Here is a 27,953-nt window from a genome sequence, read left to right as displayed (position 1 = left end):
TCTACCAAGGAAAACAGGGCTCAAATGGAGAATGTAACTGATCTGCAAGCATGCTGGCTGCTACTCCTTGGCACACATACAGACGGTACTGATTAAGGGAGAGGGGGCTGGGTAGACACTTGCTCCAAAAACTTTGGAAAGCTCCAAAGCTCGTCTGCATAAGTGCAACCGCACAGAAGCTACAATGACAATGTCCCAGGCTATTCAATCCTCCCGAATTCACCAACCACTCCCCCCCCCCGAATTCTGTACTCCACCCACCTCTGCATACCAGATAAAACAATGCTGGTTGTTATAGTGTCACGTACCCAGGCATGCTGAAAGGCTCTGATGTTACTAGAGGTTCTTTGCCCCTCAGCTTGCTCCATCCTCTAAACTCCTTCCTAAAGCATGTGAAGAAATTCAAGTGGAACTAAGTTAAGGGTTATAAAACTGCAAGTTAACTGATCATGTAAAGAAATTGTTCAGGTAACTTGGGGGCTTCGTTTTTGGCAATAGGGATTAAACCTGCTTGTCTGAACTGGGCCCACTAACAGGAAAATGTGGGGGGGGGGCTTTGTCCTAACCAAATGAATGCTCTTGCCTTCTTCCAAGCACGAGCGTGTTAACATTAAAAGGATGGGGCACCTAAAGCCACCTATTCCTTCGCCTGCAACAGAAGACAAGGAAATTGTCAGGGCCACGAAAAGGTTGCTTTTAATTCCATGAAAATATTTTCAAGAGAACCACTATTTTTTTTAACAAAGCATTTAAACATTTAAAAATCAACACGTGCACAAAAGATTAAAAATTACTGGAAAGTTGTAAGACTCAAAGACAATTCATCATGTTCAAAATTTCAGCATGATTTTAGCTAACTGTGCAAGTACAAATATTCCCCCCTCCCTTTAAATGTAATAACCCTCATAAATTCACTGTGCCTTATACCACAGAAAGAAAATCTCCTGAGGAAACAAATCCTGTTCCTAGAAAAACAGTAGCATGAAAGAACAGTTATTAGTCCTTTGCTATGAGTTATTTAGTAGAAGCCCGTGAGTTCATTAGGCAAAATCTACAGGGCTCTTGGCTGCAAGTTATATTGAGAACATTTTCTCATTATATTTAACTTTGAAATAATAATATTCTTTTTTTTTTAAAAAAAAAAAAACACCCACTAGGTTGGTCTTTTAAAAACCCAAAAGCTGAATGACTAATACAATGTAGTTTTGTCAGTAATGAGTAAAGAGGTCACATCATATAAATAACCCTGTTTACAATATCCGAAAAAATCTTAACCTTTAGTGTTTAATTCCCCCCACCCCTGTAAATACACTATGTCATTTGCGTAATAGTGGCACACTTAATAATAAAAAGAAGAGACCACAACAGTCACACAGATTTAGTTTTACTGGTAGTACAATTCCTAATAACACTGAAAAAAGTTCTAGAGGAATCCAGCACTGCTGTGTCCAAATATTGCTTCAACCCCACCCCACCCCTAGAAAACCGGTTTGTTTGTTTTTAACATTACCACAAACAGCAAAAAAAAAAAAAGCTGGATCGTGAAGCTTTTAACTTAAATGGTTCCTCCCTCCCTCCCTCCTAACTCCCCATATTCTAAGATTCCCCTATTTATTTTAGATGTAGGGATGATTTCATTTAACAAAACTCACAAATGGCAGACAAAACAACATGAGCAATACGGGGGTGTGCTGCAGACAACTATATTTACATGTATAAACATTTCTCAAATCTCTAATGTTTACAAGTAAAAGTGCACAAAGATCATTACAAAGTATCACTCCCAATTTTTCAAATGGTCCTTACAATGAAGCGTCACTTGGAAACAGACTAGCACTGCAGTTAATTAGAAACTGGAGTTCCCCCCCCCCCAACCCAACCCTGTCCCGCCAACTCAAGAAATAAGAGACAATCAAAAAGGGGAGGGGGGAAGGCTCCATAAAAATCCTATTTAAAACATTCATTAGACATAAAATGAAAACGATACATGTGTTTTGCTTCCAATGCATAAAGTTTACAATGCACCATGTATCATGTTGTGGCAGAGGCCCAGAAAGCATCTGCCAAGGCTACCAGCAGCTGTGGTACTGTAGAAAGGTATGCAGAAGGTCATTCGGAGCAGAGGCTCAGAGCCCTTGGTGGGATACTGAAGTGGTAAGCGTTGGCAATCAACAGATTTAGGCACTCGAGAGTTTTAAGGCAGCATCTGAATGGCAAGCACTTCTGAAAACAGTCGTTTTGTCTTGTGGTGGAAAAAAAAATCTGTGCTGTTAAATCTCAGGCTTTTCAGTGCTCACAGGTTATTGAGGTGCTGAGGATGGGCTGCTGGGACACGTTCCTTTCCCCCAAATCAAAATGAATGTTAGGTTTTTGCACATCAGTCGCAACACAAAAAAAGAACTGGAATGTAATGATGATGGTCATAATGAGAAAAAAAGAAAAAGGTAATAATAGCAGCATTAAGTGGAAACTGAAATGAAAAGAAAAACGAATTTTAGCACAAGGAGATAACAGAACTACAGTAAAGTGGGTTTTCAATACGAACGCAGAAGAGGAGGAAGAGCTATGGAAATACAAAACATTAGGCAGGCAGGCCTGACACGTATCTAGACATGCAGGAGGAGGTTAGGGCGAGAATGGAGGTGGCACAGGCAGAGACGGTGAAGGATGACATGGCTTCAATTCAATGCCGCCAGCTCAAAATGGGCATGGAAAATGAGGAAGCCGAAACAGCCAATAGGCAATGCAACGGGCAGACAGCAAAAGTGGGGCTTTTTCAGGACCACGAAAGGAATGCATTTTCAGGTGGTTTGGTTCTGCTGAAATGGAGCTGTGGTTTTACTGTAATGATTTTGAATACACAGAGGGATGCTAACATGGTTAGTGAGTCATGTTTGCCTGCATGCCTTCATGCAACTGGCTTTTGCCCATCTTGCTGGGCCTAACTCCCTCCCCCCCATCCTTCCCTCGCCCACCCCCCCCCCTAAAAAAAAAAAGCAGCTGCATGTAACCTCCTTCAACATCTCGCCCATTTTCTCAGAAACCCGCTTCAGGAACCTGCAGTCCAAGAGGGAAAAAGAGAAGAACAGAATTACCAGAGGCCTTCAGAGAGAGAAGTGTGCTCATAGAATAAAGTAAAAATAAAAATAAAATAATAAAACCCCTTTCAAATGGTTAGAAAATAAATCCTCCTATGCACACAGGTAATGGCACCAAGCCTTTTCAAGCGTCCTTAGCTCCCAGACAGCAGTTCACCCAGTAGAAAATTAGTGCCACTTTGCTTCCAGGCTAACTCCCCAGCCCAAGTGAGAATGTACAAGTTATCTAGTAGCACTTAGAAAATTCTACTATATAGGTGCATCAGAGACTATCATCCCAGTCCATTGATCTATTCCAGGCCTGGGTGCTCCAATGTGCGCACAGGATTTTCACAATAGCATATCTGTGCATTTTAGCAAAGGGGAACTCGTTGGCATCTGCCTTCCTTCATGTATGAGATATGCTCCTTCTGAATAGGGTGGTCCGCACCGAATTCGTGCACATGAAATTGAGCTGCAGCATTGCCTGGACTCCTGGAACAGATATTTCCCAGGAGAGATTTCTTCCAAGAGTGTCGGTGCAAGAGAAGGGGAAGCTGCCTTTTGCCGACAGAATAACTTTGTCAGGAAGCAGAAGGAAGTCATTTCAGCAACCCATGTTGCATTCAAAGTCCTTAACAGGTAGGAACGAAGCAAAGTGGGGCACATCAGCATGCTGCACGCCTGCTGAGTCCCCAGTTTACTAGCTATGCACTTCCCCAGCTACCTTCCACATTCATCCTTTGTAGGGTGGGAAAGTGCCGCTCTTGATTTTGCAAAGGTAAAAACTGCAATAACGCGTACGCGACAGGCATGTTTGTAAACGTTAGCAGCAATCTCTTACACCTAAGCAATGGCTTGTACACTCGCAGCAGAAACGGTTTCTTTGTTTTCTGAACTGCAGCTCATTGCACTGGGTTGTCAGCCGTTTTCCATGCACAGTGCAGAACAGGGCAAGAGAATGAGGAGGAAAGGCTTGCATTCAGAAAAGCAAAAGCAGATCCGCTTGCCCACTTTATTTGCAGCAGGGCCATTTTCACTTAACTGGACTTATAGTTATTAGCTGGGTACTGGAAAATGTTTTTTTTTTTTGCGGGGGGGGGATTTGGGAAGGGGGCAGGGGTTGGCTAACGGACTGTATACACCGATGCGATGGAAATAATAGTAACAGTGATCAATTTCGATGCGATGGAAATAATAGTAACAGTGATCAATTTTTAAAAAACATTTAAGCCAGTAAAAAGTTTTCCTCCCCCAAAAATAAAAATAAAGAAAACCATAAAAACAACAACAGATTAACCATTGATTGTAAGAGAACGCTTAAAAGCCCTGAAGCAGACAGAGGCAGAGAAAGAAGACATACAGACTTGGCTCTGGCCAAAACTGTGTCAGAGACTCATTGAAACGCAGACGTTCTTCCAGCTTCAGTACAGACATCCCCGGACGAGCTCACATGGTGAACAACAGATTGAAAGGCTTCCCGAACGCTCTTAACACTTTCCATCCATCTGTGTGCTTCAGGATTCATTAAGGAATGTTCATTGTTAAGCTGACGGTCTGGAGGTTAGATATAGGTTACTGCACCTTTACTGTTCTTCTCTAGAGTTACATCGATGTAGGATGTTGGCACGTATCCTTCTTCTCCGTTCTGCCTCCGGGCTCTAGTCCACCCATCCCCTTTATCTTCCTCTATGATGTACAGAATCTCCCCTTCTTTCATCGCCAGAGTGCCTTCATTGTGACCTAGGAGGAAACGGGGATACACACACATGCACACAATAAGAAAGAAAACCTTCGCCACAGCTCTCGCAGGGTTTAAATGCAAGCTCCCTCGGCTCTCATTTTCCACCCATGGGAGGAAACAACAAATCTGTGAAACGGAGCATATGTTCCAATTGTAGGCCAGGAGACAAAACATGGTCTCTTGTTGCAAAGCTGAATGCACGCCAATGGCTGTTTTTCTAATCTAACATATTTGTTTTGTTACCACACTGCAGCATTTTTTCTGCTGTTAAAAAAAATGATTTATGATTTATGGGCATGATTTCCCAGAACCAAAACCAGCTGCTAGAATCGTTTATATGCAGACAATTATTATCTAGGTAAGGCAAAAGGTAATTGCCATTTATAGGATTGACACACACACATTTTGTGTGTGTGTGTGTGTGTGTGTGTGTGTGTGTGTGTGTATGTGTGTAAATATATCTCCCTTAAGCTAATCTTACCATCGAAAGGATAAATAGCTTTGCAGTGCCCTATGGCTGGCAAGGGATCGTCATCTTCAAACTCGTCGTCAAATTCGGTATGGGGGCCGTGCTGCTGGGGTGGACTTCGAACTTCTTGGTTTGCATCATCGGTGTAGCTCCCTTCAGGGCTGCAATGCAATGGTTGAGACAAGGAACCTTCACACTTTGCAAACAAAGAACCCCAACATTTCCCATACGCTTATCATAACATTTGCTGACCCCGTTTAAGCCCACAGCAAACCCCTGCATAAATACTTATTGCTACGGATGAATACAGGCGTAGGCAGGGAGTATAGATAAGATCCAAGGATATTCCTTAGATGAAGAAGGAGCTCTGATTTCAGAACAGCCTATCGGACCAAAATACGCAGAATACAGAAACACTCTTTTAAAGCTCTGTCTATGGAAACAGAATTATACCACTGCTATCACCTTCTCTTCTGCCTCCCCAGAACCATGCATGGCTGCGAGAGTGGAGAAGACACTCTGTTTACGAACTTAATTTGTTCTGGAAGTCCGTTCTTAAACCAAAACTGTACTTAAACCGAGGCACGCTTTCCCCAATGAGGCCTCCTGCCACCGGTGCCCTTCCACCGTTCTGATTCTGTTCTTAGACTGAAGTAAAGTTCTCAAACTGGGACACTATTTCCAGTTTTGCCGAGTTTGTAAACCAAATCGTTCTTAAACACGACTGTTCTTAAACCGAGGTACCACTGTACTCATGAAGCAAGAACATTCACAGTCCTTAAAGTTTGCTTTGCTAGGCAAAAGATAGGGTACGGGCTCCGTTCCTCATTGGCTACCCAAAATACAAATTGTACGTGTGTGGTTTTCATTTTTTCTATGTCAGAGGCCACATTCCTTGAGTCATTGCTAGGACTGTCCAAGTCTCAGTTTCACCTTGCTAGTTACAAAAAGGTGAAGAGTGGTTGTTCCTTAACTGCAGCTAAGGAGAGCTAAATATCTCACCGACCCTTTTAAGGAGAGGGGAGGGAACAGGAAACTATCTGAAGTTGGATGCAATTCTTTAAGCAAATAATTCATTTTAAAAATGTATACTGCTCATATTAAAGTGTTGCAATCAATGAAAAGATACAATAATTAAAACATTCCAAGGGAAAGCCTATAAATTTAAACACTCGTCACTCAAATTTCAAGCATTCAAATGGTCATAATTCAAAAGGTGGACTAAACAAACATTAAAATTGCTGGGGACACACACCCACACACCACACACAGTTATATGAGAGGTGAAGACAAGATTTGAAGAGGAAGTCCTAATTTATCTGCAATTCCACCTTCTCTTTTCAGCTCCAGCAACAAAAACATTGCTTTTGTGTAATGCAGCAATTACAACCGCAGTGCCTAGATGAGAGGTGGGCAACCCATCGACCTCTAGCTATTGCTGGACTCCAACTCCCATCAGTCTTATTCACTCGCCGTGCTGTCTGGGAATGATGTGAGTTGGAGTCCAACAATATGGAGCAGGCCACAGGTTCCCCACCCCTGGGCTACATCACTGGGAAGTAAGCTTAAAGTAAGGAAAGAGAGAGAGGAGGGCAGAAAAGCAAGTGGAAAAAGGTTTTGGGGAGGTTCTGGGGGGGGGGGGAAAGGCAATACTTTTTGTTTAATCAAATTCTAGATGGAGACAGTGACTGCTGTTTTAGAAAACGACAGTGCAAAGACAGGGAACTTTACTTTAAAAGATAAATATAGCGACCTCTCTCGTCCTTGGGTTACGAGGTGGTTGATGTCACTGCTGTGTCTACGGTCTCCTCTTGCTGCTACTTTACCTTCGACTTCAGTAAGCCAGGCCTTGAGACAGAGAGAGAGAGAGAGAGAGAGAGAGAGATCATTTGGCACCAGTAGCAAAATAAATGCTTAGAGACCAAACACATATCTTAACTGTTCTCAAAACAGATTTGTATTCTAAAGCAATATCCTGGAACTGTGAGTTACCAAATTCACAGCAAGCTCTATGAAGGGGCCCAAAACTGGGACACCATCTTCTGGGGCTGCACTCCTGCACAAGTCACCTGACCCATATGAGATTGTGGCTCCTCCTGAAAGGGCTTTTACCGGGCACAGCACTCAAAAAAGGATGCAATTTGCAGTGCCATGCCTGAAAAAAAAGTGCAGCCGGAGATTGCCATTTTGGTCATTGTTCTCTTGCGAGAAAAAAATGGGATGTCCCTTTTTGGGGGGGGTGTTGATGCATATGTGAAAGTCCCACACGCCAGTACTATATTAAGAATTCTTCGATTTATCTTAACTCACTCATCTGTTCAGGAAGTCTCCCAATTCATACCCATAAGTGCATGATTTGTCAGCTCTGAAAAACCGAATCTGCAAAAATATTTTCAAACCAATGCTCTTTTCCAGCTATTCGGTTCTGTAGAGAACAGCTACATGCTTCTTGTTTCAGGACTCGAACATCTAAAAAGGTACAGGCAAGGACTGCCATAGGATTTTTACCAATCGCAACTGGTGAACTAAATTGGTAACATTAAGCCCAGGTGGCTTAAGAGTGGCACTTGTTGTAAATGGGATGGAGTGTAAAAGCAACCAGGATCCCCCCTCCCACATTATGAATACCCTTTCGGGATTTTTTTGGAGGATGCTTTATCTAGAGGCATCTGAAATCTTATACCAGCCTTCTTTCGAAACGTCTTAATAGATTTTAACCTCATTCTTGTGGATTTCCATTCGAAGGCGGTCCATGTTGCTCATAGTTTCAGCCAACTTTGGCTGAAGGCTGCTCGGATCACCCATTTGCGGGTTTTTCTCATATACATCTTTCATTTTGATGAGCGCATCTCTGTGGGAAGAAAAAAAGAAGTATGTCCAATTAGAAAATTGTTTTCCTTGCAACAATGAAACCGAGGAGGGAGGAAGAGAGAGCAGTACCATTTCTTAACACTCGGGACACTCCCAAAACTATGGGGTTTGAGAGGACTTATGAGCAACACTGAGAACGTTAAAGACAAATTGATGTTTGTAGAAGAGACATCTTGATGCCTAGGAAAAGAGCAGTAAAGATAAGGTCAAGATACAATAACAGAAAAGCAAAATTACTTCTGATCTGTCTCTTTTTGTAGTTCTCTGTTAAGTTCGTCAATTCGCTGCTGCAGTTTTTTCCGCCTTTGTTCTGGAGGCAGGTGGCTGAAATCTTCTTGAGCAGGGCCCTGAAACAAAGTGAAAATACAACCCTCAGAAAATGCAGCTATTCACATTTCTGCTGGCACCTCACACATAACCAACAGCACTTCCTCACTGGATGAAGAACTGATTTTTTTAAACACCACAATGCTGCAAAGCATAGCTCCAGGGGGGGAAATGCACACATCAGACTGAATTATTTTCTTGTTGGTCTGTGATTCCTCCCCTCCCCCCTCAATCTGAGATTTTAAAGATGTTACAGATTATAAACCCAGTTCTTCCATGTGTTAAATAACCTTGAAGGGAAAGCAAATCCATTTCAGAGGAGGTTATAGACTTGGAAGGGGTGTGTATGGAAATATACTAGTGAACCAGAATGAAAAAAACATCTTTAATTTAGAAAAAAACAACTGCAAAATATTTCAAATGCCTAAATGAGGGGAGTGTAGGGTCAATTGGTGACACTGCTGGAAAACCTCTGGTCTTTATGGAACAAGCAGTCGCAAGACTAGACAGGTTTAGGATAAATTATGGTAAAGGTAGCCATGTTTAGCCTCTTGTAACAAACATTACTGCTTCTGACAAGACACCCACCCTTCAAAATCACAAGCCACAATGAATTTGTCAGTCTTTGCAAAGTGTGGCAATACTTTCGGTCTTGTCATGATTTTTGACAGACACCTTTCCAAATTATTAAGATTTTAACAGAGCAACATTTTCATTGCCAAGTTCCATCGATCCTGATCTGATTGCCTTGGGGTTAGGCAGTCAGAACCAAACTGAGCAATTTGGGCAGTTTTTTTTTAAAAAAAAAAATCAAAGCATTTAGAAGTTGCATTAGGAGATGTAAAACGTGACTGATGACAACGTAAAAAGTAACTTAAATCAGCCCAGGCTCCCCTAGAACCTCAAACCCTGATAAAGCTTACCCACATTGCTCCTACCCACGAAACACAATTCCCACACATTATTCACCAATGTTTCCAATAAGAAGAGGGGAAATTCTAGAACAATGAAGCCCCTTTCCCGACAAGTGATGTGAAGTAATCAATGTCATAAGGAGCAGCAATGCCAGAAACATCCAACATGATATTCTCAACAGGGAGCTTACTGGGACAAAGCAACATGAAAACTATTTGTGCCCAAATGTACCAGCAGAGCAAAAATTATTGGATCTGAACATTATTAGAGCTGCCAAATTCCCAGTTCAGGAGATTTTCTACCAATCTATATGGGCTTCTAAATGTCTAGCCAGCCTCGTCCCAGAGAAAAGTCAAAATTTCATTGACAGAACCCGTAAGGAACTTGGGGATGGAAAACAATGGGTGGTGGGGTGGGGAGGAAACAGGCTGTGAATATCCAAACCTGGCATAATAATGTTCTTCCATCCCATCACCTCCTGGCAAATAGAAGGGAAAGAAATGGAGGCAGTGAGAGATTTTACTTTCTTGGGCTCCATGATCACTGCAGATGGTGACAGCAGTCATGAAATTAAAAGACACCTGCTTCTTGGGAGAAAAGCAATGACAAACCTAGACAGCATCTTAAAAAGAAGAGACATCACCTTGCCGACAGAGGTCCGTATAGTTAAAGCTAAGGTTTTCCCAGTAGCGATGTATGGAAGTGAGAGCTGGACCATAAAGAAGGCTGATCGACTAAGAATTGATGCTTTTGAATTATGGTGCCGGAGGAGACTCTTGAGAGTCCCATGGACTGCAAGAAGATCAAACCTATCCATTCTGAAGGAAATCAGCCCTGAGTGCTCACTGGAAGGACAGATCCTGAAGCTGAGGCTCCAATACTTTGGCCACCTCATGAGAAAAGAAGACTCCCTGGAAAAGACCCTGATGTTGGGAAAGATGGAGGGCACAAGGAGAAATGGACGACAGAGGACGAGATGGTTGGACAGTGTTCTTGAAGCTACTAACATGAGTTTGGCCAAACTGCGGGGGGCAGTGGAAGACAGGAGTGCCTGGCCTGCTCTGGTCCATGGGGTCACAAAGAGTCGGACACGACTAAACAACAACAACAAAGCACTAGCAATAGGGATGTTATTAACTGGCTTACATTGCATACCCGGAGGTTTAAGCAAAATCTTATTAAACAGACCTGAAAACATCCCTGAACTGTGCACATTAAGTGCAGGGATGTCTGTCTCAGGGTAGTATCCCATAGATCTATTCAAATTCTGAAAATTCTTTGGGAGGAGACATCATTCCTAGAGGTGGCTTGGATTCATTAAACCTTTTGCCACAACATACTTTTTTAAAAATGTATTTCCTTTGCACAGATGAAGTGCTAAATCCCTGCTAACTGAAAGCCACCCTGAGGCTTCCGTCCCCAATGAGAGCAAGTTCCCTTTCACCTGAATAGCGGCTAAAAAGTTAACTGGCAACTTAAGTTAAAACTTTTCAGCACTGCTTAACCCAGGGATCTGAAATGTCAGTTTAAAAAAGGGCACCTGACTTTGTAATAAGGGAAATCCTGGTTAGGAGTAATGAGTGTTAATCTCTTTGCCAGGGAATTGTGATGATAAGGGATGGGAAATCGGCACCGGGGAGAGGCTGCAAGGAGGGAAGAAGGCCTTGTAGCAGAACCAAGCCTATAATACTCCATTTCTTAAGTTTGTTTTGCCAAACTGTGGTTTAACTCATTTTCGATGGTGTTAAAATGGGCAAACATGGTGATAACAAAGTGCTTTGCAATTTAGACAGCAGAATACATTATTAGGTATATTTATTTCCCAGTTGCACGCAACTCCTTATCCTGTTGAGAACGCTCCACAAATCCATTCTCCAAGCTTGCTGTGGCGACAGGCCAACCTCCCAGAGGTTCTCTTAATTCACCCTGAGGTTTGGAGGAGAGAGAAGCTGCTTTGCCACTTCAAGCTCACTTTGAAGACTCTCCCCAGTAACTGGCATTTCATCTTCAAGACGAGGGGCAGTACTTTGCCATCAGGACAGGTAGCCACTGGCAGTTTGTAATCCACAAATTTGTCTAATCCTTTTAAAGCCATCTAAGTTGGTACCAAGCCGCTCCAGTATCCCTGCCAAGAAAACTCCATGGACAAAGACAACAGGCATATAAAAGATATGACGCTGGAAGATGAGCCCCTCAGGTCGGAAGGCGTCCAACATGCTACTGGGGAAGAGCGGAGGACAAGTACAAGTAGATCCAGAGCTGATGAAGCGGCTGGGCCAAAGCCGAAAGGACGCTCAGTTGCGGATATGCCTGGAAGCGAAAGGAAAGTCCAATGCTGTAAAGAAAAGTATTGCATAGGAACCTGGAATGTAAGAACCATGAACCTTGGTAAGCTGGATGTGGTAAAAAATGAGATGGCAAGAATAAACATTGACATCCTAGGCATCAGTGAACTAAAATGGACAGGAATGGGCGAATTCAGTTCGGATGACTATCATATCTACTACTGTGGACAGGAATCCCGTAAAAGAAATGGAGTGGCCCTCATAGTCAACAAAAGAGTGGCGAAAGCTGTACTGGGATGCAATTTCAAAAATGATAGAATGATCTCGATACGAATCCAAGGCAGACCTTTTAACATCACAGTAATCCAAGTTTATGCACCAACTACCAGTGCTGAAGAAACCGAAATTGACCAATTCTATGAAGACTTACAACACCTTATAGAAATGACACCAAAGAAGGATGTTCTTCTCATTATAGGGGATTGGAATGCTAAAGTAGGGAGTCAAGAGATAAAAGGAACAACTGGCAAGTTTGGCCTTGGAGATCAAAATGAAGCAGGGCAAAGGCTAATAGAGTTCTGTCAAGAGAACAAGCTGGTCATCACAAACACTCTTTTCCAACAACACAAGAGACGACTCTACACATGGACATCACCAGATGGGCAACATCGAAATCAGATTGATTATATTCTCTGCAGCCAAAGATGGAGAAGCTCTATACACTCAGCAAAAACAAGACCTGGAGCTGACTGTGGCTCAGATCATCAGCTTCTTATAGCAAAATTCCAGCTTAAACTGAAGAAAGTAGGAAAGACCACTGGGCCAGTAAGATTCAATCTAAATCAAATTCCTTATGAATACACAGTTGAAGTGAAGAACAGGTTCAAGGATTTAGATTTGGTGGATAGAGTACCTGAAGAACTGTGGATGGAGGCTCGTAACATTATACAGGAGACAGCAACGAAAACCATCCCAATGAAAAAGAAATGCAAGAAAGCAAAGTGGCTGTCCAATGAGGCCTTACAGATAGCGGGGGAGAGAAGACAAGCAAAATGCGAAGGAGATCGTGAAAGATACAGGAAATTGAATGCAGATTTCCAAAGAATAGCAAGGAGAGACAAGAGGGCCTTTCTAAACGAGCAATGCGAAGAAATAGAGGAAAATAACAGAATGGGAAAAACCAGAGATTTATTCAAGAAAATTGGAGATATGAAAGGAACATTTCGTACAAAGATTACCACAATTAAGGACAAAAGTGGAAAGGACCTAACAGAAGCAGAAGACATTAAGAAGAGGTGGCAAGAATACACAGAGGAATTATACCAGAAAGATATGGAGGTCTCATACACCCCAGGTAATATGGTTGCTGACCTTGAGCCAGACATCCTGGAGAGTGAAGTCAAATGGGCCTTAGAAAGCCTTGCTAGCAACAAGGCCAGTGGAAGTGATGATATTCCAGCTGAACTATTTAAAATTTTAAAAGAGGATGCTGTTAAGGTGCTACACTCAATATGCCAGCAAGTTTGGAAAACTCAGCAGTGGCCAGAGGATTGGAGAAGATCAGTCTACATCCCAATCCCAAAGAAGGGCAGTGCCAAAGAATGCTCCAACTACCGCACAATTGCACTCATTTCACACGCTAGTAAGGTTATGCTTAAAATTCTACAAGGCAGGCTTAAGCAGTATGTGGACCGAGAACTCCCAGAAGTGCAAGCTGGATTTCGAAGGGGCAGAGGAACCAGAGACCAAATTGCAAACATGCGCTGGATTATGGAGAAAGCCAGAGAGTTCCAGAAAAACATCTACTTCTGCTTCATTGACTATGCAAAAGCATTTGACTGTGTCGACCACAGCAAACTATGGCAAGTTCTTAAAGAAATGGGAGTGCCGGATCACCTCATTTGTCTCCTGAGAAATCTCTATGTGGGACAAGAAGCTACAGTTAGAACTGGATATGGAACAACTGATTGGTTCAAAATTGGGAAAGGAGTACGACAAGGCTGTATATTGTCTCCCTGCTTATTTAACTTATATGCAGAATTCATCATGCGAAAGGCTGGACTGGATGAATCCCCAACCGGAATTAAGATTGCCGGAAAAAGTATCAACAACCTCAGATATGCTGATGATACTACCTTGATGGCAGAAAGTGAGGAAGAATTAAAGAACCTTTTAATGAGGGTGAAAGAAGAGAGCGCAAAATATGGTCTGAAGCTCAACATCAAAAAAACTAAGATCATGGCCACTGGTCCCATCACCTCCTGGCAAATAGAAGGGGAAGAAATGGAGGCAGTGAGAGATTTCACTTTCTTGGGTTCCATGATCACTGCAGATGGTGACAGCAGTCACGAAATTAGAAGACGCCTGCTTCTTGGGAGAAAAGCAATGACAAACCTAGACAGCATCTTAAAAAGCAAAGACATCACCTTGCCGACAAAGGTCCGTATAGTTAAAGCTATGGTTTTCCCAGTAGTAATGTACGGAAGTGAGAGCTGGACCATAAAGAAGGCTGATCGCTGTAGAATTGATGCTTTTGAATTATGGTGCTGGAGGAGACTCTTGAGAGTCCCATGGACTGCAAGAAGATCAAACTTATCCATTCTCAAAGAAATCAGCCCTGAGTACTCACTCGAAGGACAGATCCTGAAGTTGAGGCTCCAGTACTTTGGCCACCTCATGAGAAGAGAAGACTCCCTAGAAAAGACCCTGATGTTGGGAAAGATGGAGGGCACAAGGAGAAGGGGACGACAGAGGATGAGATGGTTGGACAGTGTTCTCGAAGGTACTAACATGAGTTTGGCCAAACTGCGGGAGGCAGTGAAGGATAGGCGTGCCTGGGGTGCTCTGGTCCATGGGGTCACGAAGAGTCGGACACGACTGAACGACTGAACAACAACAACAAGTTGGTACCCATCACTACATCTCATGGTAGCCATCATGACATCTTCATGCTAAATCTAAGTTTATTCCCTCTACCCCAGGGGCGTACCCAGGATCAAAACTAGGGGGGGGGGCAAGCCATGGCCGTTCAGGTTCAAAAACAAAAGCAGCTTCAAAAACCGAAAAACTTTCCCCCCCAAACTGAAAGCCCCAAATGGCTGAAAAACTCCGTTTCCCAGGATCCTCAGTCCTCGCAAAGGAACAACTCACCATGCAAGGGAACTCAGTTTGCCAAGCTCCCTTGCAACAATGAATCCCAGCAACGATGAATTCGCCCCCTGACACTGCCCAAGTCTCAGCCTGCATCCCCATTTGACCAAGCAGTGTTCAGGCTAGGATCCGGTCTCTGATAGGCACGCCAGCTCTTTGTCAGCATGAGGGAGGGGGAAACAGCCGGCGCAACACACACACACACACACACACACACACACACAGTGGCCAACTGCCTCGGCAAGAGCGGAAGAGCTCAATTGTTATTGCGATTTTGGGAGGGGGAGAAAGACCAGTCTTGAGCTTTTTTTCCTTTTGGGCTGCCGATAACCATTTATTTTATTTTTTTGCTGGGGGGGCAGCTGTCCCCCCTGCCCCCCCCCGGGTATGCCCATGCTCTACCCTCTAACCATAGGATACATCAAAAGAAACATGAAGTCTACATGCAGTCTTATGGATCAGAAGTCAACTTATTCCCTCTACAATTTGGTTCAGAATACAGCTAAGAATTATTGATATTCACTAGAAATAGGCCCATCGTGTTTTTTCTTCTTTCAGGGGGTACTCAAGGATTCACAGTACCGGCACCTCTTTTTGCTGTTAAAAAGTGTGGCACTTACTATAACAACTTCATGGTGAGTACCCGCACCTATTTTTCTAAAAGAAGAAGAAAGCACTGAATAGGCCAACTAAGATCCCTCTTGCTTTCTCTGGTTAAAATATGCCAAATATCAATGCAGATATGCTCAGAAGTAAATGTGACTATTTACCTCCAATTTACCCAAATCTTGTAAAGTTGCTTCCACCAAAGTCAATGCAAGCGGTTCCTACTACATCCAACCTTACCGTAGTTTGTTTGGACTATAATTAACAAGTTCTAGGCTACAAACAGGCTGTTCCAATGAAAAGGCTCACAAATCCACCTACCGGTACTTGAGCACATTTAATAAGTTAACTATAGCACCAACCAGTAATTACAAGCTAAACAAGAATTCAAAAGTCTGTGTGTGTTTACGGTTTGCCATCTGCTCGGAGAATCTGTTTCAAAGGGCTGTAAAACAATGAGGCCTATTAAGTTAATTTCCTTCCAAAATCTCATACTAATCTCCTTTTCAGCAGTTGTAAGCCTTCCTTCTAAAAGCATTGCTCCGTGTGTTGAACTTGTGCTAAACAGCTCCTACATAAATCATGATTTTAAACACAAAACTATAAAATTATCATGCATTGTCTCTTATATTAAGTTATTCTTCTAATTAAGAACAATGAGCTGCATTAGGGATTTTAGGTTTGTGTCACTCAAGGTAGTTTTTAAGAGATAACTTTTGTACTCACATAATTGTCTTTTATTTTTAAGCATAATAAAGGCCTCACTCAATATACACAAAGGAGAAACTATGGAAACAATCTCGCAAAAAATAGGCATTTCAAATTTCCATGAGAATCAATGGAACTTAAGCCCTTAACTGTTCAATTGTACTTTTGCTGCAATTCTACCTTCAAAACCTTATCTATATATATATAAAACCCAAGTGTCTTTGCGTCCATTCCGTGTGTCCCTGGGTTTGCGCTACTGTGCATGTGCCCCACGGACACAGGGATTGGATCGGAGAGACATCGGACCGGAAGCAGCGGCGGCAGTTGAAGCGGTGGTTGAAGCAGAACGCCGGCGCTCCAGAGGCCGAGGGGAGGCCGAGAAGGGAGGCCACACTGCTGCTCTCGCCGCTGAAACCAGAGCCCCGAGGTCTAGCGGCCGGGAGCGGCCCAGAGCAGCCCGCCCCGCGGAGCGCTGACGCTCCGGAGGACAAGGACGGACAAGCGGGCAAGAGGAGCCTTTAAAAACTCTTCTCTCTGGACCAGCAACCGACACCCTCCCGCTGCTGCTGCTGCTGCCGCCCTCCTCCTCCTCTTTCCGGGTCTCGCCCAGGCAGCTGGCGGAGGAGGAGGAGAGCCGGCAGTGAGGGAGGGAGGCTGGCTGAGGCGAGACTGCCGGCGGCGGCCGCGCTGAGGGGAACACAGAGACACGTCCTCGGCAAAACTGGCATTTGCTTTTGGGTGGCAGAGGGACGCTGTGTGTGTGGAAGGCTGCTCTTCTATTTGGAGAGAAGGTACCATGCCTGTCCTTTTTTTAAAAAAAAACTTTGGTGCAGCCCCCTCCACATATGTTCTAGCGCCCGTTAATTTAACGGGTTTAAACCACTAGTATGAAATAAAATGGAAGTATCTGCAATAAAGAAGCAAAATTTGTCACCAGCTTCCTGCCACAGAAATTATTTTGTACTGAACACAATTAAAAATATGAATCTATATGTAAATATTAAGTACTGGGATAAATATAAGGATCCTATTTATGTTTCATGCCTCCTTTACCAAAGGAAACAGAATATCTCGAATCCTCCTCTCCTGATTCTGTCTGCCACACCTACTGTGAACACTTAACTAAACTGTAGAATTTAGTTATATAAAATTGCTGATTTTACAAATAAGGATAAAGAAGTTATGTAACAGTATAATCAATGAACAATGCCATACACATCAGAGAAACTAGGAAAGCTTTGAGGCATATTCACAACGGAATGTTTCTCCCGTGATCAATACTAATTAAGCTCAGAAGAAAAATTTGACTTTTTACACTAAATAATTTCTCTGTGCAATGTCAGGAGTCTATTTTGTTCACACCAAGCACAAATGGATAATGAGACAAAGAGTGACTAAGAATACGCATCTGAATACAAATTCACTCAAAGCAACTATGAGATGGACGTGATTTCAATAAGCTACTTTCATGCTGTTGTTATGAAGTTAACAGCACACAGGCCTTACCGTCTTTACCGACCACTGACCGGTACAGTTGAAAACAGAAAGAAACAGGGTATTATTTTCATGCTACCAAGCATTATTTAGGAAGATATATATATATATATATATATATATATATATATATATATATATATATATATATATATATATATATATATATATGAATGAGTCTTTTACAGCCCAATCCTTTGCATATTTATTTGGGAATAATCCCCAGTGGGACTTGAAGCCAAGTAAGATATTGTGTCTGATATTTTAACCTTAATTAATAGAGCTCCATAAAGTTCCCAACATTTTAACTATTGTCTATGGCACTGCAGAATGGAAGGGCAGCCACAATTCAAGCCATAGGATGATGGCCTATGGCTCGAAAAGGTGCAATACAGTATAATCTTGTTGAACTATTATCTCTTTAACGTATTTCTACATTGAAGGAAACGACAACAAAGCACACAAGAACACTACACAAAGCAGAAGCGTTTGACAATGGCAATGACCTGGTTTACTGTAAACGGAGTCTTGTTTAGCAAAGCTTCGGGAGCAAAACGGCAATGCTTTTATGACGTTCTGAAACCCGGTCAGCTTTGCACTTTCCTAGTTTCCACAGTTAGGTTTCATCTTTTTGGGCAAGTAGCTGGTTGGTCAACACAATGTCACTAAGGTGGATATGGCTGATGTAAAGAAATGTCGTGGCCAAAGAAGTCCATCCTCTTAGGCAATCAGAGGACTTCCATCATCCTTGCTCAAAAACAGAGTCAAGTTACCAGTAGGGCTGAAATGAATAGTTAAGAGGAAACAACACTTTTGCAACTAAACAACTGGAAGACTTATTTCCCAAAAGCCCATGTGAAAAATCTGTCCAGCACTTTCTAATCAAAGTGATTCTAGATCAAAATATTTATTACTGGAGGCTAATATATGTCTATAATTCTACATATGACTGTGTATACTCTATTATATACTCAAGAGGCACGAAACGTATCATTTCTAAATCACCAATAAAAATGGGGAAAGGGTAAAAAGAAACACACAGATTGATTCTGGGGCATGGTATCTTGTTTAAAAAACACAGGTGGCTTCTTATCTTATTCTGGCAGTATCCAATTTTGCTGAAAAGCACTGGGAAAAGTGGGGAAAGCCTCCCTATTAAGGTTATTAATTAGCAACCTTGTGTTATGATGTGAGAACAGAAAATGCCAACGACTTGTTTTTTATAAAGGACTCCATTTGAGGATGCTTGAAATATGGGTTAGAATAAGGAACTGTGAAACAATCAATTGTGAAAACTGCTTTGGACCATACTGAGTGATGAAACACTAAGCCAAGGCTCAAAATTCTGTGCAATATGTTCTATCTATCCAAGCAGCATTTGGAGGTTTTTCCCCAAAACAGCACCCTTTTGTGCTGTGATGAAAGAAAGCCTCAACCAAGGCACACCCAAAATATACATTGGAACCCAATCTCAGAATTTGCAGCAACTACATGCTTGTGACTAAGAGGGTGTACCACATAAAATATGACCATATGGCAGAGCTGTAGACCAACTGCACTAAACACTGTAGGGCAATCTTTGCCAATCTGGTGCCTCCCAGATGTTTCAGACTATAACTATAATCAGCCCCAGACAGAATGGCCTTAGTGGCTGGTGCTGATGAGAACTGTACTCCAAAACATCTGGAGGGTATCAATTTTGCAAATGCTGCTGTAGGTGATGCACCAATACAAATCTTTAGACTTGGGAGCCCAAGGCCCAGTAGAAAACATGGCTGGGATTTCTCTCTATCCTAGCAATTATCCTTGGAAGTTATTGCTTGGCAAAACTGGATGAAATGTTAAGTCACTGTGATTAGAAGTCACCGTGATCAGGAAAGTTCATGGATCACACCATGATTACAATCGAGTCTTGTGGTATAGATTGGTGTGTGGTATATAGTATTGCTCATTTAAGAAGTCAACATGTCTGCACACAAACTGGTTTTCTGAATCTGGTGACAAGCTTATGAGGATGAGGGAACGATGGAAAAGAATAGGAGTAGCTTTGTGCATAGAAATGTGTGATCTGCCCAATTTCAAGTTTTTTCCCCTCCCCCAAAGGGTAGAAAGGTAACAGCAATCAAACACACTCTTCGTTCATTTGGCTACAACTTGGGTGAATTATGAGACTGTGTGTGTGGGGGGGGGGGAGAGATAGAATGAATTATTAAGTTCCAAACAAAAGCAGCTCACAAGTGGGGCCAATATCCAAACCAACACTTGCAATATTTTTTGTCTCACTGGCAAACTGAGCAAGCACTAAAAGGTCCCATGTGTAAACATTTGGAAATTTTCTTTTAAAAAAAGTAATAAACAAACAATAAAAATATTTATCCATCATATCTGGCTTTGCGTGTCATTTCGTGATTTCTACCAAATGACATCTGCTACATTTTCCTCTGCTCTTTTGTATTAAATAAAAAACAAGGCATACAGCTGTATTTATTATTACATTTGGATGGACAATGTCAACAAATCAGACTTAAATGCCCATGAAGATTTCATTAGTTTTCATTTCTTTTCTGTATGCCCGGCTGCTGCTGGATGGGACTCCTGATGGATGAAGGAGAGAGCAGTTTAAGAGTTTATGATGTTCAAAAGTCTTGAGTAATATTTTATGCAGGCAGAAGAAGTTGAAATATTTTGTTTCTCAGGTTATCCATAAACTATCTCACTCTAGACTTCTACTAATATTTTCCTTTTTCCTTTTAAAAGCCTTTTTAAAAGCCTGTTAAAACACTAATGTACAAAAAGTGGGAGGCTTTGCTGTCTGGTCTCTGACAGTAATAAAGACTGATTGATTGATTGGTTGGGAGGCTTTGACAAATTTAGCCCTTGCCAGCAAAACTATGGATTGGATCCTAAGATAACTTAAGAAAGGTCCTAGAAAGAAAGTGTGCTGCCCTCTTCTTACTCCTGCAGCTCTTTAAGCTCCAGTAAGGTCTCACTGCAAGTTTGGAAGACCATCTTGAATACCGTAGGCAAGGCATGGAATTGGGGGGGGGGGGGCGAGGAAGAAGTGACAGGAAATCAAGACCAAATTGCAGCAATTATCCTCCCTACTTCCACTTGTAGAAACCCGATGCCTGATCCCCTAAGAGAGGCTTTTTGGAGGGCACATATGGTAGCAAGAGCAAGGAATGAACAGAAGCATCCATTATTTTGCTTATATAGCATGAATAGTAAATTACACCATGAGAAATAGCTGGAACACTGTGCACATCTTGCATGATACTAACATCTTCTGGACTTAAACATGCAGAGCCAGTTTATGCTCTTCTATATCAAGGAACCTCTTTTATACATGCTCAGATATTACAAGTCACTGGAAGGTAGCAGAGCTCCAGCCCTCACAAACTGGGGCTCAGCGTGTGCAGTGCAGCCATTGGTTCAAGACAATATCCCGACTGCTCACATGAAGAACTAATCTAATCCCATTTTAATTATCGCCAAACAGCAGGCTTGCTTATGGAAATTTTAAAGACTACTGAGCATGACGTAGCAGGCACCTATCGAGAATAGATACAATCCCCTGCAGTGCAGGATTCTCATCTGTGATAGATGGCTACTGAACCTCTGCTTAAAAACCTCCAAGGAAGGAGTGTCCACCACCTTCCGACGGAGTCCATTCGACTGTCAAGCAGCTCTCATTGTCAGAAGGTCCTTCCTAATGTTTAGTTGGAATCTCCTTTCTTTTAATTCGAGTCCACTGGAGCTGTAGAAAAAACGTTCTTAGCTAGAAATCCCTAAGCATTGAACCCTTGGGTTTTCTACATGTGCTGAATCACACATTCCAGGGATTTTGCAAGAGGGTAAGCTAAATTACAAATGGTCTCCAGGTCTATTTGTTTTTCCCTATAAAATTTTCCAGCCAATAGCATTCATACCGAAATCTCTATCTGCAGATTCTGTATAGGGAACTAGTGAGACATAAATACTTCACAAGGCATCTCTGGCCTGAACTTGTTTTATTTTAAAACCAAAGGGGAAAAAAAGATTTGGTTGCATATTTCAAAGGATGAAACATGACAGGCTAGTACCGGTAACTGCTGATAGGAATTTGATCAAGTTTACAATGCGATGAGAAAATTTTAAAATAAAATTCAATTTCAATCCCATCACCTTTTAATTTTACATTGACTATGCTAAAGAGAATTATTATTTATTACACCCTGTCCATCTGGCTGGGTTTCCCCAGCCACTCTGGGCGGCTTACAGAATACGGTCATACCCTGGAAGTCAAATGGAATCCATTCCGGAAGTCTGTTCGATTTCCAAAATGTTCAAAAACCAAAGCACGGCTTCTGATTGGCTGCAGGAAGCTCCTGCAGCCAACTGGAAGCTGCGGAAGCCCCGCTGGACGTTCAGCTTCCAAAAGAATGTCTGAAAACTGGAACACTCACTTCCGGTTTTCGATTGTTTGGGAGCCAAAACGTTCGAGAACTAGGCTGTTCGAAAACCAAGGCACGACTGCATATAAAACATCATAAAGCATCAAACGTTACAAACTTCCTGATACAGGGAATATATTGCAAATGCAGAATTAAGAATTCTGGGGTGTAGAGTTAAAATCTTTAGGAGCACAGATCAAACTGATTAAAAAAAGAAGTTAACATGCTGTGGTGCTCCAGCTTAAAATCCACAAGTTAAGGAACTGCCTTCCCACCAAAGAGAGAACTTCTCTAATCATTAACTGGCATTGCTTAGGATATCTATGGACTATGATCTGCTTCGCTCTAGAACAACATGCCCAGCTATGGACTGGTATAAAGTATTAAACTGCAGTCAATTGCTGTTTTTTCATAATTATAATTTGTATTTGCATATTTGTATATTTGTATATTGGCAAATGCATTCAGCTTCTGGCTATCAACAGCCAAAAAAATTCAGTTTCTCATATATGAAATACTGTATTTTATAGACCTAAGGAGTTACTGTTGGTTCATTTATCATGACCTAATCATCAACGCCGTTTGGCAGTCACTTGATCCCTAGAATAAATGCTGCTTTGCAGAATATGCCAATATAAATTAGTTAAGTGTACTTCCTTGATTCTTCTCAAAAAGTGGCATTTAGCAGTTACCCGGGAATGGAATGCAGTTTAACAAAAAACAAACGAAAACCACCCAAAGCACCCAAGAAAACAAATCTAAATTAAATGTTTTGAGTCAAAGTAGTACATTGCATTAAAAATCACACTACGTTAAAATAATAATAATTAAAAAAAACATTTTAGGTATATGTACTCCTATCAGTTACAACTGAAGAAAGGCTTACTTTTCTGAAATACTTCCCCCAATAAACAGTGTTTTAATGTAGCCCGATGCAATCTGTCATCTACGAGACTAAACGGCTTGCAGAGACTAGCAGAAGATGCCTGAACATACTGGTTAAATTAACCATTTGAGCCATTTACTAACATCCTTTTTTAAAAAACAGACAAACATGTGCTCTGATAATGGAGCACTGTCAGTGGGTGCATGTGCTTCAGGTTACAGACTCTGCTAACTCAGAAATAGTATCTCGGGTTAAGAACTTTGCTTCAGGATGAGAACAGAAATTGTGCAGTGGCGGTACCTCAGGTTAAGAACAGTTTCAGGTTAAGAACGGACCTCCGGAACGAATTAAGTTCTTTACCCTAGGTACCACTGTATGTTGACTAGGAAAGAAATGAACTCAAATGCCCACTAGGGGGCCAGTTCATAAAAGAGAAGGAAAAATAACCCTATGGTTCTGCCTTGCGCCTGAGCTCTGCTGCACGCAGTACATGAAATAACAAATATTACAGAAATTTCAAAAGGTCCGAGCTACCTTTTAGTGGATTTAGCAGGTAATGACTGTGGCATTTAGGAACAGGATGAAACTTTTCAAAGTCCACCTGGCCCCTGGCCCCTTACTGGTTTTGCTGCGAGAGGAATAACGCTGTTACATTTGTGGTCTGTAAATGCTTTTTGTTATTTATTTAATTTTTAGAAATTATTTCTGGTTTAAAAAAAAAAAGATTAAAACTTGCACCGATATATTTGCTAGGCAGTGTTAATTATACGCTGTCATTATGAAACTGTGACTGCGAATGTTGATTTTGTGATACGCTGTTGCTCTCCATCCAATTGTAAGCTGCTCTTAATAGTGTGTGCTTTGTCCGGAATTGGCAGCTTGCAAATAAATTTGACGATGTGTTGATGAAATCCACACACCTATGTTAGAAGGCATCCCTATATGGGGAGGTTTTTAACGCTTGATGTTTTTAGATAACCTGTAAGCCGCCCAGAGTGTCTGGGGAAACCCAGCCAGATGGGAGGGGTATAAATAATAAAATTATTTATCATCATCATCATAAGAAAAAAGAGCAAACTAATTATCGTTCTGTTCTTTAAAATAGCCTGGCTTCTCCTTCCCAAGAAAAAAGAGCAAACTAATTATCGTTCTGTTCTTTAAAATGGCCTGGCTTCTCCTTCCCCCAAACATATTATGCATTAAGCACATTCATGGCTGCAAATGAGAAAATTGTGAGTACACGCACCGAGCTCCCTTTGAAGAGCCAGCTATTCTGAACAAGGAGCTGCAAAGCAGGGCACTAAGTGCAATGACCTCTGATAGGATCTTTAGCCTTACAATGAAGGTGGAGAAGACTGGGAAAAGCCACATACCACAAGCACACTGTTCATAGCACTATCATGCACCTAAAACCCGTCATAAAACTTACCCCTCTTTTGAGGCTTCTGAAAGAAGAAATTCTGGGCTTCCCTGTTTTTATCTCACTCATGCAATAATGGACTTGTTCAATCGAGCATAAGGGATACTGGGAACCATTAGAAGTACTGGACGTGTATAAATTAATGGGAGTAAGGGGAGGGGACTGCGGCTGATGCAGAAATAAAGAAAGGAACAGATAAGGCAAACATTGAATTGAAAATTCTGTCTTTCCCCCCGTTCAATACAGAAGCAGACCACTAGTCCCAGCCGCCCCCCACCCCATAACAACCACCATCAGAGTTTATAATCAGAAAGCTGACAGCATAACAAATGTGTTGGGTTTTTAAGGTGCCACAAGGCTCTCCGCTGTGTTCCCCATCAGAAATATACAACACAGTAAGAAATTTAAAAAGTAAGAGAGGGAGAATATTTAGTGACAATGTTAAAATTGTTCAAAATGTCCTTTTACATGTGAGTTTCAAAACAACACCAATAACCACCCTTCAGATAACACACATTGCTGAAAGGTAACAGGCTTTAGATTTGTTTGTTTTACATCTAGGAACTTTTTGAAAGAATAAAAACATGCCCCCTACACACACACACACACACACACACACACACACCCAGTAAAATTTATTCTAAGTGTTCTAATGTTAAAATTCTTATATCCTCAATGCTATACTTCTTCAAAGCATATGGGCGGAAAGGAAGACTTAAGGAACGGCTTTCATAAGGTGATGGTGATGTACTGCACAGCTGGAAAAGGAAGGTTATTCCATTCTTAGGTGTTCTACACATTTTTTTCACACACTCCACTAAATTTTAATTAGTGCTTTTTTAAAAGAAAGAAAGAAAGAAAGAAAGAAAGAAAGAAAGAAAGAAAGAAAGAAAGAAGAATATTGCTTATGTTATTTGTTGGTCTCTATACAGTGGTACCCCGGGTTGCGTACATCATTGGTTCCAGGTTACAGGTCATAACCTGAAAAGTACGCAACCCGAACAAGCGCACGAAAAACCCAGAAGTAGCGGTTTGCACATGCGCGAACACGTCTGCGCATGCGTGAACTCCGCAGAATGCTTCTGTGCATCCGCACGCGCTCCGGGTTGCGCTTCCGGGTTACTGGAGTTCGTAACCCGAGGTACGACTGTACTAAGAACTTCTGCAAAGGTAGGGTGCAATTTGCCTTCACATCATTATTTTTTTGTATGTCCAAAGCAATATATCACCTGCTTTGCTTTAACCTTCAGGTGCCTTTGAATATCTTTAAGCTGGCCTGCCAAAACCATGCACTTCAAACGGAAACATCAGTTTCTAAAATTGCACATTACAGGCAGGATGCAAGTTCCTCCAGTACCTAAAACAATTAAATGGACCACAGCCAGAAGAAGGCTGAATCCCTGCTATTAAAGAGATGATCCACACACCCATCACGATCAACTGATCTGATCTCCTTCCATTTTCAACACAATAGCAAAACTCCAACATATACAGGCATACCTGAGCGCTTGGGACTCTGCGTGGCCCAACCATCCAGCAACAGCCACAGAGGATATTTGCAGCAGGCTCCTTCGCTTGAGTATTGGTGTAACATGTCACCAGGAGTTTGCAGTTCCTGGATAGTAACTACTGCTGCAATAGCTCCAGCAAATAAGTAACTGTGCAGCATTTTGCTACCCCAGTTGTACTGGTCTCCTCAGCTGCTAGAATACTATAGCTGGGGTGGGGCAAAGCAGATATACCATACCAAAACCAAGTTCCTAAATGGACAGTTGGGGCAATGCAAACTGTCTTTCAAAATTATATAAAGTCAAAATGACATTATTTTGATCTGAAGGACTACATTTGATCCCTTAACCACAAATCCTGAGTGTGTTCTCATGTGAAATATATTTTAAAAGTTGTACCTTTGGTTTCTTTCCAAAAAGCCACAGCTTCCCCTTAGCCTTGCCCACGGTGGTTTTTGCATCGATTTTCACCCCTTCTTGCTTTGGTGTACTGATTGTTCCATCAGAAACAGTCCTGTAAATGTGCTGACTGTAATCTTCAAATGGAAAGTCTCCAGGAGGTTCAAAACCAGACTTGAAGGAGTCTATTACTATTTGAGAGTCCTTGATGGGAGAGATGCAATGTTTATTAAAAAAATGATTACTCAAGAGAGCTGATGGCTTAACTGAAGTGATATTATTACCAATGCAACAGATGTAAAATGAGTAACTTGAAACAGCACAAGAAATTACTGATCTCCCAGAAAGAATTAAGTCTGTTTAGAGGGGGGAAATTGCAGACTACCATCTATAGGGCATTTAGATAAGATGATGTTGCGGAGAGACCAAATAATGCTTGTGCCCTGTGCATCCCGTTCCTCCACATCCCATCACATCTGAAATGAAACTCCATCCAGGAAATTCATAAGCTCCCAAGGTGAAGTCCCAAGCCCTGGACAAGAGATTACTCAAACTGCTGAAGAAATTTCATCTCAAGATTAACAACAAAGGTCTGCAAGAACAGACTCATACAATAATCAACAGCATCCAGCAATGTTTCCATTGGGCAAAATGTTGAAAAATCAAAGTGATCTATTATTTGGGCATCATAAATTAATGAGAGGGAGAGGGAGAGAGGATAAAGAGAGAACGGGTAAAAAAAAAAAGTCTGAATAAAACACAGAATCCTTTCTACAATTACTTGCACTAGGTCTCATGACGCAACAAAACTGTCTGCCAGAGAGTTATGCCACGCAAGAGACTTGATAAACCCTCTATTTTTGTTGCTTGGTTTGGCTTCATGAAACACAAGTTTCATAGGCTTGAACGGCCTAATTCTTTGCCTGGTCGTGGTAAGTCATGATCAGACCCACAATTAGTTAGATTTACTTCCAAAGCATTGAGTTCTGCACTGATAATCTGAATCCTACAAAATAAAAGTCAACTTACCCTGCGTTCATCAACCGATTTTGCCGCAGCATTCATTCCTTCTAAACATTTCGAGACTATTGGGATAACTCGGCGCTCAGAATCTGCAAACCCCTTATAACATTCACTAAGTTTGATGGTTCTTCGTTCATCCATTTCCTGAAGATGCTACAATTATAAAGAAAAAGCCTGAGTATTCTTGTGACAATATAGTACTATACAGATACTCATATATTTGGGCTGCATTTCCTCCCAATTTTGTTTAAAGCATCAGCAATTTGCTGAGTTTGCTTTCCTGTACCAGATTCTTTAATAAAGAACCTCTATCTAGGCTTGGTGTGACATAGAAGTGTAGCAAAGTTCATTTTAACTGAACCCATGGTTAGGTTAACCTAACCATGGTTTCCAGTTAGAAAAATAAGATGTGGCAAGAATGAAAACCCCAATGCTCCCTTCCCTTCTTTAGCATCTGCAAGGCAATGAAAAGCTCCCACTTTCAGTTTCATAGTGAATTAGTAATAGATTCATTAATTTACTTATTTCTCTTTATGCTTGAGAAAAACTACTGTTTATAAATGTTTTATGTATTTCTAACTACCTGTCATCTATAGAAGACTCATTTTACATCACAAATAAAAGGCTCATTTTTACAT

The 27,953-nt window shown here is 41.7% G+C and overlaps 1 protein-coding gene across 4 annotated transcripts in view; it reads right to left on the bottom strand.

The window, feature by feature from the left end:
• Window positions 1-1,945: 1,945 nt before the first annotated feature.
• Window positions 1,946-27,953, bottom strand: part of FNBP1L (formin binding protein 1 like) — a 76,622-nt gene continuing 50,614 nt past the window's right edge. The window contains exons 8-16 of one of the 4 annotated variants that reach the window (XM_033151544.1): window positions 27,322-27,468; window positions 26,293-26,496; window positions 8,399-8,508; window positions 8,009-8,141; window positions 7,044-7,138; window positions 5,303-5,451; window positions 4,662-4,820; window positions 3,012-3,057; window positions 1,946-2,470 (exon numbers count right to left, since the gene is read on the bottom strand). In XM_033151544.1, the coding sequence (XP_033007435.1) occupies window positions 3,050-3,057; window positions 4,662-4,820; window positions 5,303-5,451; window positions 7,044-7,138; window positions 8,009-8,141; window positions 8,399-8,508; window positions 26,293-26,496; window positions 27,322-27,468 (1,005 nt within the window). In that variant the 3' untranslated portion in view covers window positions 1,946-2,470; window positions 3,012-3,049. Of the gene's footprint in view, window positions 2,471-3,011; window positions 3,058-4,385; window positions 4,821-5,302; window positions 5,452-7,043; window positions 7,139-8,008; window positions 8,142-8,398; window positions 8,509-17,658; window positions 17,674-24,394; window positions 24,554-26,292; window positions 26,497-27,321; window positions 27,469-27,953 lie in introns of those variants that run through there. The other 3 variants (XM_033151547.1, XM_033151546.1, XM_033151545.1) reach the window with 3 other exon arrangements.

The sequence above is a fragment of the Lacerta agilis genome, chromosome 6 (assembly GCF_009819535.1).
Source record: "Lacerta agilis isolate rLacAgi1 chromosome 6, rLacAgi1.pri, whole genome shotgun sequence".
Classification (NCBI taxonomy): Eukaryota; Metazoa; Chordata; class Lepidosauria; order Squamata; family Lacertidae; genus Lacerta; species Lacerta agilis.
Note: the sequence above shows the minus strand (reverse complement) of the source record. Positions and strands in the feature narration are given on the sequence as shown.